Source organism: Notolepis coatsorum (assembly GCF_963971535.1).
Source record: "Notolepis coatsorum genome assembly, chromosome: 11".
In the NCBI taxonomy this organism is placed as follows: domain Eukaryota; kingdom Metazoa; phylum Chordata; class Actinopteri; order Aulopiformes; family Paralepididae; genus Notolepis; species Notolepis coatsorum.
In genome coordinates this window covers 23,442,563-23,455,407 of record NC_140175.1, presented here as the reverse complement: position 1 = coordinate 23,455,407, position 12,845 = coordinate 23,442,563, and the positions used below count along the sequence as shown (strand labels likewise).

At 42.6% G+C, this 12,845-nt stretch overlaps 1 protein-coding gene across 1 annotated transcript in view; it reads left to right on the top strand.

The window, feature by feature from the left end:
- zdhhc8a (zDHHC palmitoyltransferase 8a) overlaps positions 1 to 7,756 on the top strand; it is a gene marked incomplete at both ends in the record, with an annotated part of 35,377 nt that extends 27,621 nt beyond the window's left edge. The window contains 5 exons of the mRNA XM_084324824.1: positions 3,034 to 3,125; positions 3,950 to 4,079; positions 4,799 to 4,931; positions 5,761 to 5,870; positions 6,446 to 7,756. Coding sequence (XP_084180950.1) covers positions 3,034 to 3,125; positions 3,950 to 4,079; positions 4,799 to 4,931; positions 5,761 to 5,870; positions 6,446 to 7,756 — 1,776 coding nt within the window. The remainder of the gene's footprint in view (positions 1 to 3,033; positions 3,126 to 3,949; positions 4,080 to 4,798; positions 4,932 to 5,760; positions 5,871 to 6,445) is intronic.
- Between the last annotated feature and the right edge of the window lie 5,089 nt (positions 7,757 to 12,845).

The following is a 12,845-nucleotide window of genomic DNA, read 5'->3' as shown; positions in this document are numbered from 1 at the left end:
CCCCACCTCAGCACCTATTGACCTATCTCAAGCCCCGCCCTCTTTTCTCGATCCTCCAATCACCAACTGTTGCACATTGTCAGCGGAAAGCGGCATTTGTGATCGGAGGATCAAGAAAAGGGGGCAGGGTTTGAGATGGGCCTGACCATCCTGGTTTCAAGGCGATGTCTCCACTGAGGGTAAAGGTCAGTGGAGATGTTTGTATGGACAAAAACATCTAAAATAATGGAGAAAAGAAAAAAGTGAACAAATAATGAGCAGGTAGAATTAGAATAAATTCGTATATATGCATAATACTATGCAAATCTTTTTATTTTAGAATGGAATGTGTCAATACCCAAACATCTGATTACATATTATATAGCTGTACAGTATACAGAGAGATGTATCAATATACGTATACACAGAGGAAATATTTTACTTCTACACATGTAATCCGCATAGGTATACATACACAGTTCCATAATCTACAAATACATAATATACAATAATGCACATAATCACATGACACACCCATACACAATTATAGTATGTGTAAATTGTGTATATTACAGTGAGAGTTGAACATACATACATACACACAACACTTGCTCAGTTTTACGCATGTATTCACACACACCCAGAACACAGAGAAAAAAAAAAAAAAAGATAAAAAAGGGGGGAATAATAACATATATATAAAAGAAATTGTATACATAAATAAAAGGAAAAGGCTCATTCATGAATGGATAGGCTACAAACTAAATCAAACTCTAGACACAATCCAGGGTGGCTAAGTGGCGCAGTGGGCAAGGCCCTCGCCACTAACGCAGGAGACGCTGGGTTCGAACCCAGCTCTCGGCGTTGCTACCAGCTTGGCTGGTCGTTCATACTAACACAATTGGCAGTGTTAGGGGTGGGAAAGCTGGTGGGTGGGGATTGGACGTTGTGGACAGCGACTCCTACAGGTCGGTTGGTGCGCCTGTACAGCAGAATCAGGAAGTAACGGGGGCAGCGTGAGCCTCCCACGCGTTACTCCTCGCCACTGAGAGATCGCGCTGTGCAGGTGAAAAGATGCGACAGCTGCCTCCTCGTGTACCGGAGGGGACACGTGATGCAAGGCTTGGTCCACACTGCAGTCGACCAGTGGGAGGCATAGTCTAGCAACGTTCGAGACAGGGGAGGGGAGAATTGAAGGGAGAATTGGCGAGGCGAAATTGGGATGGGAGAAAAATAGAAAAAATAAGGAGAAAAAGTGGATACATTTTTTTTTTTTAAACTCTAGACACAATCCATAGCAGAGGCCCACATATTCAGTGCTTCTGTTTTGGCACCATTCATTTTTGCAGTTGCTCTTTCTTTCTGGGTGTTGTTTCTGTCATTGTGTGTGCGGCCTGAGAAGCCCTTTGGGACGTGTGGTTGAGATAATGGGGCTAAACAAATAAACTTGATTTGACTTGACTATTCATTCCGTTGTCAGTGGACCAACAACATACGGTAGCAACACAATGGCCACCATTTCCTTGTGAAAATAAAAAGTTATATAAGTTATATTTCCCCCCCAAAAAGACACACAAATATTTGAGTAATGTTTACAATTACCGGTATTATTTGATAATAATACATTTTATTTGGAGGCGTCTTTCATATCAAATGTACTGCAATAAGATGGGGGATGTAATCTACTGAGATTACTGATGTATAAAGTATGTGAAGAGGAGAATGATCTTCCTACTTAAAGGAAAAGACAAGCTTACGGAGACCGAACTTCATCACGTAACTTTATTAATAGCTAGCAGAGAGAAAGGACCGATGAGTGGGGTGTGGCCCCACCCCCCACCCGTTTTATAGTCAGATCAAAACAAAACCATCACATGATCTGACTCCTGTCAGAAGGAACATTACACAATGGTAATATCACAAAACAAAATAGATTACATCAATAATAATAATAATCCCCTCCCACAATTTCCCACATTTCCTTGGTCCCCTAGAACGTTACACGTTAAAAGGCTCTGAAACAGTTATGAATATTATGAAATATGATACGTCAATCTAAATGTGTAATATTAAAGACAGTATAATCATTCTTCACACATTTCCACTACAATGAATATAGTATCCCAGCAAGTATCAGGCTGACCTGACATGAATTAGCTTTTCATTCAACCTGACATGAATTATGAATTCATTCAACCATCAATTCTATTAGGAGTGTTGTTTTTTGAGGATTCTATTAGGAGTGTTGTTTTTTTGTGTTTAGAGGATTCTGAGTGTTTTTTAAATAAATTTTTTATTCTATTAGGAGTGTTTTTTGTGGGCGGCTGAGTGGCGCAGTGGGCAAGGCGCTCGCCACTAACGCAGGAGATGCTGGTATCGAGCCCAGCTCTCGGCGTTGCTACCGGCTTGGCCGGCCGTCATACTAACACAATTGGCAGTGTTAGAGGGTGGGAAAGCTGGTGGGTGGGGATTGGACGTTGTGGACAGCGACTCCTACAGGTCGATTGGGTGACGCCGGTGCGGCGGAAACAGGAAGTATCGGGGGCAGCGTGAGCCTCCCACGTGTTACTCCTTGCCACTGAGAGTTCGAGCTGCTGCGGTGAAAAGATGCGACAGGCTGCCTCCTCGTGTACCGGAGGGGACACGTGATGCAAGGCTTCTATCCTCACTACAGCCGACCAGTGGGAGGCATAGTCTAGCAACGTTCAAGACAGGGGAGGGAAGAATTGGAAAATACGAAATTGGGATGGGAGAAAAATAGAAAATGGGGAGAAAAAGTGGATAAAAAAATTAGTGTTTTTTGTGTTGTTTCTTTGAGGATTCTATTAGGGGTGTTGTTTCTTGAGGATTTGAAATCCTCATCTTGTCTCATTTCAACATTGTTTAAATGGTAAAAAAAAAAAAAAATCACTTTGACCACTTTCTGGGCTTTTGTTTTCCGACGTCCCCTGAACCCAGAGATGATAGATGGTTAATAATGGACATTGAAAGGTTTGCTGGGAGGCTTAGTAGGCTGATCGCTGCCTGGTCCTCATGTTCTTGCTTCACCGACAGGTAACTGGGAAGTTTCAAGGAGGAGTGAATCCTTTCACGCAAGGCTGCTGTAACAACCTGGAGTATCTGGTCTGCAGTCCCATGTCTCCAAAGTAAGTAACGTTGTGCATATTATGATTACTGTGTAAAATGCCTACCTCATACTATAGTCTACCTATATGTCTGTATAATAGCATGTACGATAGTGCTGTATATACCTTATATATAGATTTATATATGTATATTTACCACATATATATACACAGTATATCCATATCTGTCTGAATATACCTGCATACAATCCTTCTATATACCTACTTACACACCTGCATATAACACATATAACTCTGTATGATAGCATGTACAATAATGCTGTACATATTGTATATATATATTTATTCTCTGTATATATATATATATATATATATATATATATATATATATATATATATATATATATATATATATATATATATATATATATCTATCCACATATGTCTGTACATACTGTACCTGCATGTAATCCTTTTTTACATTATCTGTAGATTATATCTGTACATATCCCTCACCTACTCTGACTAATTACGCTGCTGCCCAGTTACTACCATACTGTCTTTATACCTGTATCACTGTACATATTAATACTACAACTCTGTACATACATCTGATTAGCACTACACTCGGTATTACTAATTTATATATTTTATACCCAGTTTAATCACCTGTACATTGTATATTACTACTGCACTTCACTGTTACATTTTCACTCTGGTTGGATGTCAAACGTATTTTCGTTGTACTGTACTTGTGTTGTATAATGACAATACATTTGAATCTAATCTAATATATTATACACACAGTAGTTAGTTACTCAATGGCTTCTGTAACAGGGACTGTCACTGGTTGTTAAGTCACCCTCTCTGTCCCCTCCCACCAGGTACACAGCGAGGCCCTTTAAGAAATCAACAGTCCGCGTCCTGCCTCCCTTCCTGCGACCAGAGACCGACAGACAGATACCGATGAAAGTCGGGGACAATGGGATCCAGAGTCACGATCTCCAGAACAAGGTATGTTCACTTCGCGCACACTGCCGTAGTGTCCCGTTAAGAGCCACAGGGGGGGGCCTGACTTGTCCTCCGACGTCAAATAGGAAGGTACTGGAGCACACCGATAATCTTTAGAAAAATATTTAATGGGGTGTGCAAAAAAAATCACTAACTAAAGTGAAGAACACACATTTGTGCTGACACGTTAGCAGCACCCTATTAAATATTCTCCTAAAGATGATCCGTGTGCTTCAGTACCTTCCTTTTTGATGACTGTATGGTCCAGATCTGAGCAGCACCGGTCCTCATCTGAACTGGTTTAATAATAATAATATTAATAATTACTTGCATTTATATAGTGCATTTCTAGACACTCAAAGCGATTTAAAATGTAGGGTGGAAATTGCCTCCTTCACCACCACTGGTAGCACCCAACCTTGGGCTACGCAGGTTCAATGGCTGCCATACACTGGCACCCGGCCCACATCACACCACACAATGGCTGAACGGCTCAGGAGACAGGGATTGATATCAGCCAATTAAGGGGAAGGGATGATTGATTAGGTGGCCTTGATGTCAGAGAGACCTGATTGGGAATTTGGCCAGGAACGTCGGGGAGCCCCCTACTCTTTACGATAGGCGCCCTGGGTTCTTTAACGACCGAATACAGTTCAGCGCGTGAACTCTCTGTTTGTCCTGAAGTTTGTCCTCTGACGTCCTCGTGTCTTTTATCCCGCCAGCGGCACTCGGCCGGCGTTACGGACGTGCCGGACGTGCCGGATGTGCCGGATGCCAAGCGACTGAACCCCCCGCCGCTGCTGCCCCCCAAGCCAAACCACAGCCTGCTCAAAGGCCACCTGGCAGCCCTGGGTGGTAGGAACTCAACGCTACTTTAGCTGCCAATAGCTGTGGATGTTTATATTGAGGAGAGAATCTCTCAAATATTTACTTTAGGCTTCCATTCCTGTGATTCTTTTTTTTACAAGAAGTGGACATTTCTTACAAGAGGGACCCTGATGTAAACAAGACGAAAGTCTTTGTCTGGTCTGCATCCCCTTAACAATTGTGTGTATTGAGCTGTACTGTATTGTACCCATTCTGCAATCTGTTAATAAAGTTTTCAATCAATCAATCAATTACCCTTATTGCATTGTTTACAGTGTATTATAGTTCAATCTTAAAGGTGCTGTAAGTGGTGTGTCTTTGTTAAGATAAGTGTTAAATATCTCTACATTCTGACAGCCATCACTGGTATACAGTGTTTGGTCAGTGATATGGGTCTCCCAGTCCCTCCGCTCTGCAGTAAACATTTGCTGGTATCCCTTTCCACTCTATCCAATCAGGAGAGAGAACCCTAGATACTTTTACTTATTTCAAGAAATCTTGCCAAGCCAAATTTGCTTGTATTTTTGTCAGACAATTTTTGCAGTGTGGAGGTCTTTCTCCTGATTGGATAAAGTGGTAACTGGATACTAGAAAATATATTTTCTGTTTACTGCAGAGCAGAGGGACTGGGTGACTCATGTTACTCTATATCAGTGATGGCTGTCGTGAGTGCAGAGCTATTATTTTAACATGTAGACCACTTATTTTAACAAACGTAAAAATACCACTTACAGAACCCCCGCCTCCCCAAAGAGCCCCCCCCGTGTTTTTCACACCCTGGTTATATTAATATGTCAATGTGTAGCTTCTCTTCCAGAAACCAGAAGCACCAAAACCATCATCCCTGTGTCCATTCCAACCGTGCCACAACTGCGACCGGTCCTGGAGGCCATATCCAGAGGCTCGTCCCCCATTCATCCTGAGCAGGTGGGAGTCACTTGGAGCGCATTTACATCCACTTTCATCTTTTTGGAAAAAAAAATTAACATCCCAGGGGGAAGGTCTCTTAGACGGAATGAGGTGTTTATATGCCTCTTCTTAACCTGATCGCAGATCAATATTCCCATCATATATCATGCATCACATCACGGTGATATATATACGGACAGAATATTGTATTAAGTACTGTATTACCATGGGAACACAACTTATACAGGCCGCGCAAAACCCAACAGTACCTGGGATAAAGGGTTTGCATGACTGTATCCCAGCTAATATGGACGCGTATCCCAGGGTTCATGTTCAGGGTTTGAGCTTATCCTGATAGAGTACCGAATAATATAGGAATATTAATGTGCATGTAAACATAGTCATATGTCATATTTACTTGTTGTGTGGTCTTTGTTAGCTGTTATAGTCACGTTTCAGTGTTTTGATTAGCCTCTGACAGACATTGTGTTGTGTTGCAGCAAGGTGGTCTTCTTTGTTAGCTGTAATAGTCACGTTTCAGTGTTTTGATTACCCTCTAACAGACATTGTGTTGTGTTGTTTATGTTGTTTAGCTGCTGAAGATGGAGCACAGATTCCCCGACTCCTCCGCTGAGGCCAAGCACGGCCCCGGCAGAGCCAATCAGCAGGACAGCCTGCCCGGTCAGCCCGGTCCCTTCCACAACACCAATCCCATGTCCAGCCTGCTGCAGCTGAACTCTCTCACCCTCAACTCCCGCTCCCTCTCGCTCAAACACGGCTATCGCCATGGCAACAGGTCCCACCGGCCCACCATGAACTCCGAGGGTCTGGTGTCCAACCCCCCGCCGGGCATGTTCCCCGCTGCCAACGTGCTGCTGACCGGCCACAGCAGCCTCTCCTACGACAGCCTCGTCCACCCCGGGGACGCCCAGCAGTACCTGACCCAGAGAGGGGTTCCTCCGGTGGGCTACCACCCCCACTACATGACTCTGGGCCCCGATGGGACCGTGGTGCAGCAGCGCCCTCCTCCTCCTCACGCCTACAGTCCGGTGTTCATGGGGGTCACCACCAGACAGTCCCCCCTGTCCAGAGACCCTTCGCCCTCTCAGCAGGGTCTCACCTCCAGGGACCCGTCGCCCTCCTTGCAGGGTCTCGTTCAGAGGGACCCTTCTTCTCCTTCTTCTTCTTTCCAAGGGCTGACGGCGAGAGAACTCACGCAGGGCGTCGCCTCGCGGGTCATCACCCCTCCCGGGCTGACCTTTCGAGACGTCGCCTCGCAGAGTCTGATGACGGGCCTGCAGGGTCTCACCCCGCAGAAGTCCGCCGCCGCCGCCGCCGCGCGCTACGACAATCTGTCCAAGACCATCATGGCCTCCATCCAGGGGCGGAGGGAGATGGAGGAGAGGGAGAGGACGCTGCGTCTGCAGGCCAGGTCCCAGGCCCTCTACGGCCCCGACGTGGGCGTCTACGACGTCCCCAGCCGGCGCAGCCTTCCGCCCCAAGACAACGTGCGCCCCATCGGATCCCGCGGGCCCACCCCTCCGGCGTACGGCTCGCGGGAGTTCATGATGAGCACCGGCGTCCTGGGCTACGGGATGAGGAGCCTCTCCAGCTCCTCCAGCTCCTCTCTGACGCCGGGCCCCAAGACGTCCAGCTCCCCGCTGCAGAGCAGCAGCAGCAGCAGCCTGCAGAGCCGCGGCAGACCCTCCCCCCCCGGGACCACCGGGTGCCTCCCCCCGGACAGACAGACTCAGCCCCTCCCCTCCGCCACGTCCACTCTGCCCCGTCACCTCTCCTCCTCCGCCTCCTCCTCCACCTTCTCCTACGGCACCACCAAGCGCTCCTCTCTCACTTACGGCACGGAGGGAAGGGGGGACTCGGGCCCCCGGGGGGCGCAGAAGTAACGGCCTCATCTCCCCGCCGGTGGTGCGTTAGAGACGAAGTTTCCACAAGCTCCCCAAGCGCTTTGTAAATGTACTATATTCACACGGCGGCCATTCTTTCTGCCGCCATAGGCGGGAACAGGGTGGAAAGGAATCCCAACCTGAGCATGACATATTAAGAGCAAAATGGCCACCGTGTGATTATGGTGAATAAGAGCCCCGTTTTGGCTGCTACTGAGCGGGAGGAGGGTGTGTGAGGACACGGGAGGTGGTGGAAGGCAGCTTTTTCTTTTTGTAAATGTTCTTCTTGCACATGTATGTTCTTTCCTGGCAAGGCTACAGTATATATTGAAAGAAGAGTGTTGATGAGCCATACTTCATCCCAACAGGTGACTCTCAGGATAGCTGTACCTCCTCTTGCAGACAGACAGAGAGAGACAGACGGACATCGTTAGGCTCGGTCGGCAAAGGGGCTTTGTGACGAATACAGATGGCTTTATGTTTGTTTGTTTGTTTGTTTGTGTTTTTGATATCGATTTTGTGAAGAGAAGAGAAACCATTTTAATTAATTTGTCTCCCGAAAAAAAGTCCCTCTTTAGTAATTTTGTATTTGTTTGTATGAATAAATTGTTTTGTTGACTTTTGGATTTTTTTCCTGATGACTCAATTGTGCTTTTGAAGAAATGGTTAACAAATCGTGATTTGTATTGCCACTATAAGCAGAGGGCCCTCACAGATAGGCGAGGTTTGTAAAGAAAACATAACAATTGGAGAATGAATGAGGTTCTGAGAGTCTTTGAAAGTATTATTTAATTTAATCTTGCTTTTAAGATGATTAATTTTAGTCATGGCAAACAGGTTACCTCTCAATCTGACATGCATGTTAATGCAGCGCACATGTTGTGCTCCAAGAGCGCCATAGACGGGACTCCAAAACGCAGTCCACATGCATGTTAATGCAGCGCACATGTTGTGCTCCAAGAGCGCCATAGACGGGACTCCAAAACGCAGTCCCCATAAAATTATGTATTGCTTCAATGCATGACTGCAATTGATTATGACTTGAGTTTATGACTCAACAAATAATGCGATGACCAGAAATAAAAGCCTTGAGTACATTTTGGGGGGGAATGATTATATTATCTCTTTAATGTCACTAAGCTATCCTCTTGGTATGAAATAACATACATAAGATGATTGCAAACCCGGACGCTCCCTGGTACTGTGTATGTTGCAGGGCCTATAATACACCACAATCAGTGTTGCAGTGCTGGTATCACTCGTGCATCTGGCTCCCTCTAGTGGAGAGTTTCCGAAGGCAGGGGTGCCATGTACATACTGTAATAGCACCCGCAATCCACTAGATGTCGCTATAGTGCGCAAACATGCAAAAAACGAATGTATACAATTATTATGGTGTGTCACAAGACCTATTAGAAGAAGCTACACTAGATCAGAGGAGATCATTGTCTAATGTCTATCATTCCAAGCAGTTGCGTGTCACATATCACGGTGATACATGGACAAACAGCTGCTACAACAATCTAATTAACATAATTGGCTTTAGCCCTGTCCTCGACTTAAGAAACGAATTTTGCTTTCTTGACCTTCCCTTACAATACTCTTTCAAAATAAGATACGGTCCTTTGATGTCGCTGACAGATATTATTGTTCTGATTGAAGCTTCAAGCACCCCTTTATAAGTTGAGCACCTGCGTATTACTATTAGTTCTGTTATGTGTGTCGTCTCGCGGCTCGCCCTCTGTTCAGTGAGCTGGGAGTTTGATTAATGAGTCTGCAAACCAATCAATCACTACCCTAGAATGATAGTGTCTACCCTTGGGCTGAGGGCTGATTAGACTGACAACGTATAGTCCAGCTGTATGTCGGAGAGCCTTCGCTTTTTTTGTGGTTTGGTTTATTTGAACGTTAAAAAACATAATACATATATAGTCCCCAGCTGGCGCACATAATATAACATTAAATAGCTATCGAGGATACACAGTAAAGTTAACTACTTTACATGTTTACATTTAGTCATTTAGCAGCTGACGCTTTTATCCAAAGCGACTTACAAGGTCTGTACAACAAGTCAGCAGGAAGGGTACAACTCTGGCAGCTAAAGGTAAGTAAGATTGTTCCGTCAAACATTGTCAAACTTGAGTGCTACAGTCTTGCTTGAGTGCATATTAGAATAGTAGTAATAATAGCGTAGTAGTAATAATAATATAGGCAAGTTAGATTGGGAAAATTGGGTGGGTTTCTGGTGGGAAGTTAATTTCCACTGTGGGTGGCAACAATAAATCCATCGTTACAGATTCAAAAAGTTAAAATCAGTACCTTAATTTTTTTTCTTTTAAAATATAAAACACTCCTATTGGAGGTATGTGGTCACTATCGTTCCAGGTTTGCCATCATTGTCAGCCACTTCAAACTGATTCCTGATTAATTGAAAATGGGGGACCCTGATGTAAACAAGACGAAAGTCTTTCTCTGGTCTGCATCCCCTTAACAATTGTGTGTATTGAGCTGTACTGTATTGTACCCATTCTGCAATCTGTTAATAAAGTTGTCAATCAATCAATTCTTATGAGTCAACAGTTTAATAGCCTGCCAGGCTAGTAGCACTCTAGAATGTGAAATTAATGTCTCTATTACCTGCAGGAGCCTGCCTGCTACTGCGGTCAAGTGAGCCGTCTTTTGCTTTTGCGTGGTCAAGTGAGCCGCTCTTGTTTTTCGAGTGCGCGATTAGTTCCAGGTTTACGGTAATGCATTAAAACAAGCCTGGGACGCTGTTGTAATGAACCGACGTGACTTTTGAACACAGTCTCACAAGTAGATCTTACAGAAATACTTAATATGACATTGAATGCGCATCGAATCAATAGGACGTTTAGTCTAATCAATAGGACGTTTCGTATGTGCAGTATTATTGAACATCGAATCAATAGGACGCGCAGTATATTCGATCACTAAACTAAAGCTACAGACAATTCCACAGAGGAACACTTCCGGTGAGGATTTCAAAGTAAAGGATGGCATGTGGTTCATTTCTATTATTTCATAAGTAGTTTATTACACTGCCATGTTTGTACTTAATACTTCTCAAGACTACTTGCACAAATAATATTAACTACTTTTACTGTGTACTTTGAGTAATTTGAGTTTCAAAGTACTTTTTATAGAACAATGAGTATTTTCGACTAACTTTGATGTGGGATAAAAAAAGATTTTCCCATAAGCACTTTATGAAACTGCCATGGTTGTACTTAGTACCTCTTAGACTACTTGTACAAATTATATGAAATATTTTTACTGTGTACTTTTTGAGTAATTTGAGTTTCAAAGTCCTCAGAATCAGCATTTTCGACTAACTTTGATGTGGTATAAAAAAAGATTTTCCCATAAGCACTTTATGAAACTTCCATGGTTGTACTTAGTACCTCTTAGACTACTTGTACAAATTATATGAAATATTTTTACTGTGTACTTTTTGAGTAATTTCAGTTTTAAAGTCCTCAGAATCAGCATTTTCGACTAACTTTGATGTTGGATAAAAACAATTCTTCCCATAAGCACCTTATGAAACTGCCATGGTTGTACTTAGTACCTCTTAGACTACGTGTACAAATTATATGAAATATTTTTACTGTGTACTTTTTGAGTAATTTGAGTTTCAAAGTCCCCAGAATCAGCATTTTCGACTAACTTTGATGTGGGATAAAAAAAGATTTTCCCATAAGCACTTTATGAAACTGCCATGGTTGTACTTAGTACCTCTTAGACTACCTGTACAAATTATATGAAATATTTTTACTGTGTACTTTTTGAGTAATTTGAGTTTCAAAGTCCCCAGAATCAGCATTTTCGACTAACTTTGATGTGGGATAAAAAAAGATTTTCCCATAAGCACCTTATGAAATTGCCATGGTTGTACTTAGTACCTCTTAGACTACGTGTACAAATTATATGAAATATTTTTACTGTGTACTTTTTGAGTAATTTCAGTTTCAAAGTCCCCAGAATCAGCATTTTCGACTAACTTTGATGTGGGATAAAAAAAGATTTTCCCATAAGCACCTTATGAAACTGCCATGGTTGTACTTAGTACCTCTTAGACTACCTGTACAAATTATATGAAATATTTTTACTGTGTACTTTTTGAGTAATTTCAGTTTCAAAGTCCCCAGAATCAGCATTTTCGACTAACTTTGATGTGGGATAAAAAAAGATTTTCCCATAAGCACTTTATGAAACTGCCATGGTTGTACTTAGTACCTCTTAGACTACTTGTACAAATTATATGAAATATTTTTACTGTGTACTTTTTGAGTAATTTCAGTTTTAAAGTCCTCAGAATCAGCATTTTCGACTAACTTTGATGTTGGATAAAAACAATTCTTCCCATAAGCACTTTATGAAACTGCCATGGTTGTACTTAGTACCTCTTAGACTACCTGTACAAATTATATGAAATATTTTTACTGTGTACTTTTTGAGTAATTTGAGTTTCAAAGTCCCCAGAATCAGCATTTTCGACTAACTTTGATGTGGGATAAAAAAAGATTTTCCCATAAGCACTTTATGAAACTGCCATGGTTGTACTTAGTACCTCTTAGACTACCTGTACAAATTATATGAAATATTTTTACTGTGTACTTTTTGAGTAATTTGAGTTTCAAAGTCCCCAGAATCAGCATTTTCGACTAACTTTGATGTGGGATAAAAAAAGATTTTCCCATAAGCACCTTATGAAACTGCCATGGTTGTACTTAGTACCTCTTAGACTACGTGTACAAATTATATGAAATATTTTTACTGTGTACTTTTTGAGTAATTTCAGTTTCAAAGTCCCCAGAATCAGCATTTTCGACTAACTTTGATGTGGGATAAAAAAAGATTTTCCCATAAGCACCTTATGAAACTGCCATGGTTGTACTTAGTACCTCTTAGACTACCTGTACAAATTATATGAAATATTTTTACTGTGTACTTTTTGAGTAATTTGAGTTTCAAAGTCCCCAGAATCAGCATTTTCGACTAACTTTGATGTGGGATAAAAAAAGATTTTCCCATAAGCACCTTATGAAACTGCCATGGTTGTACTTAG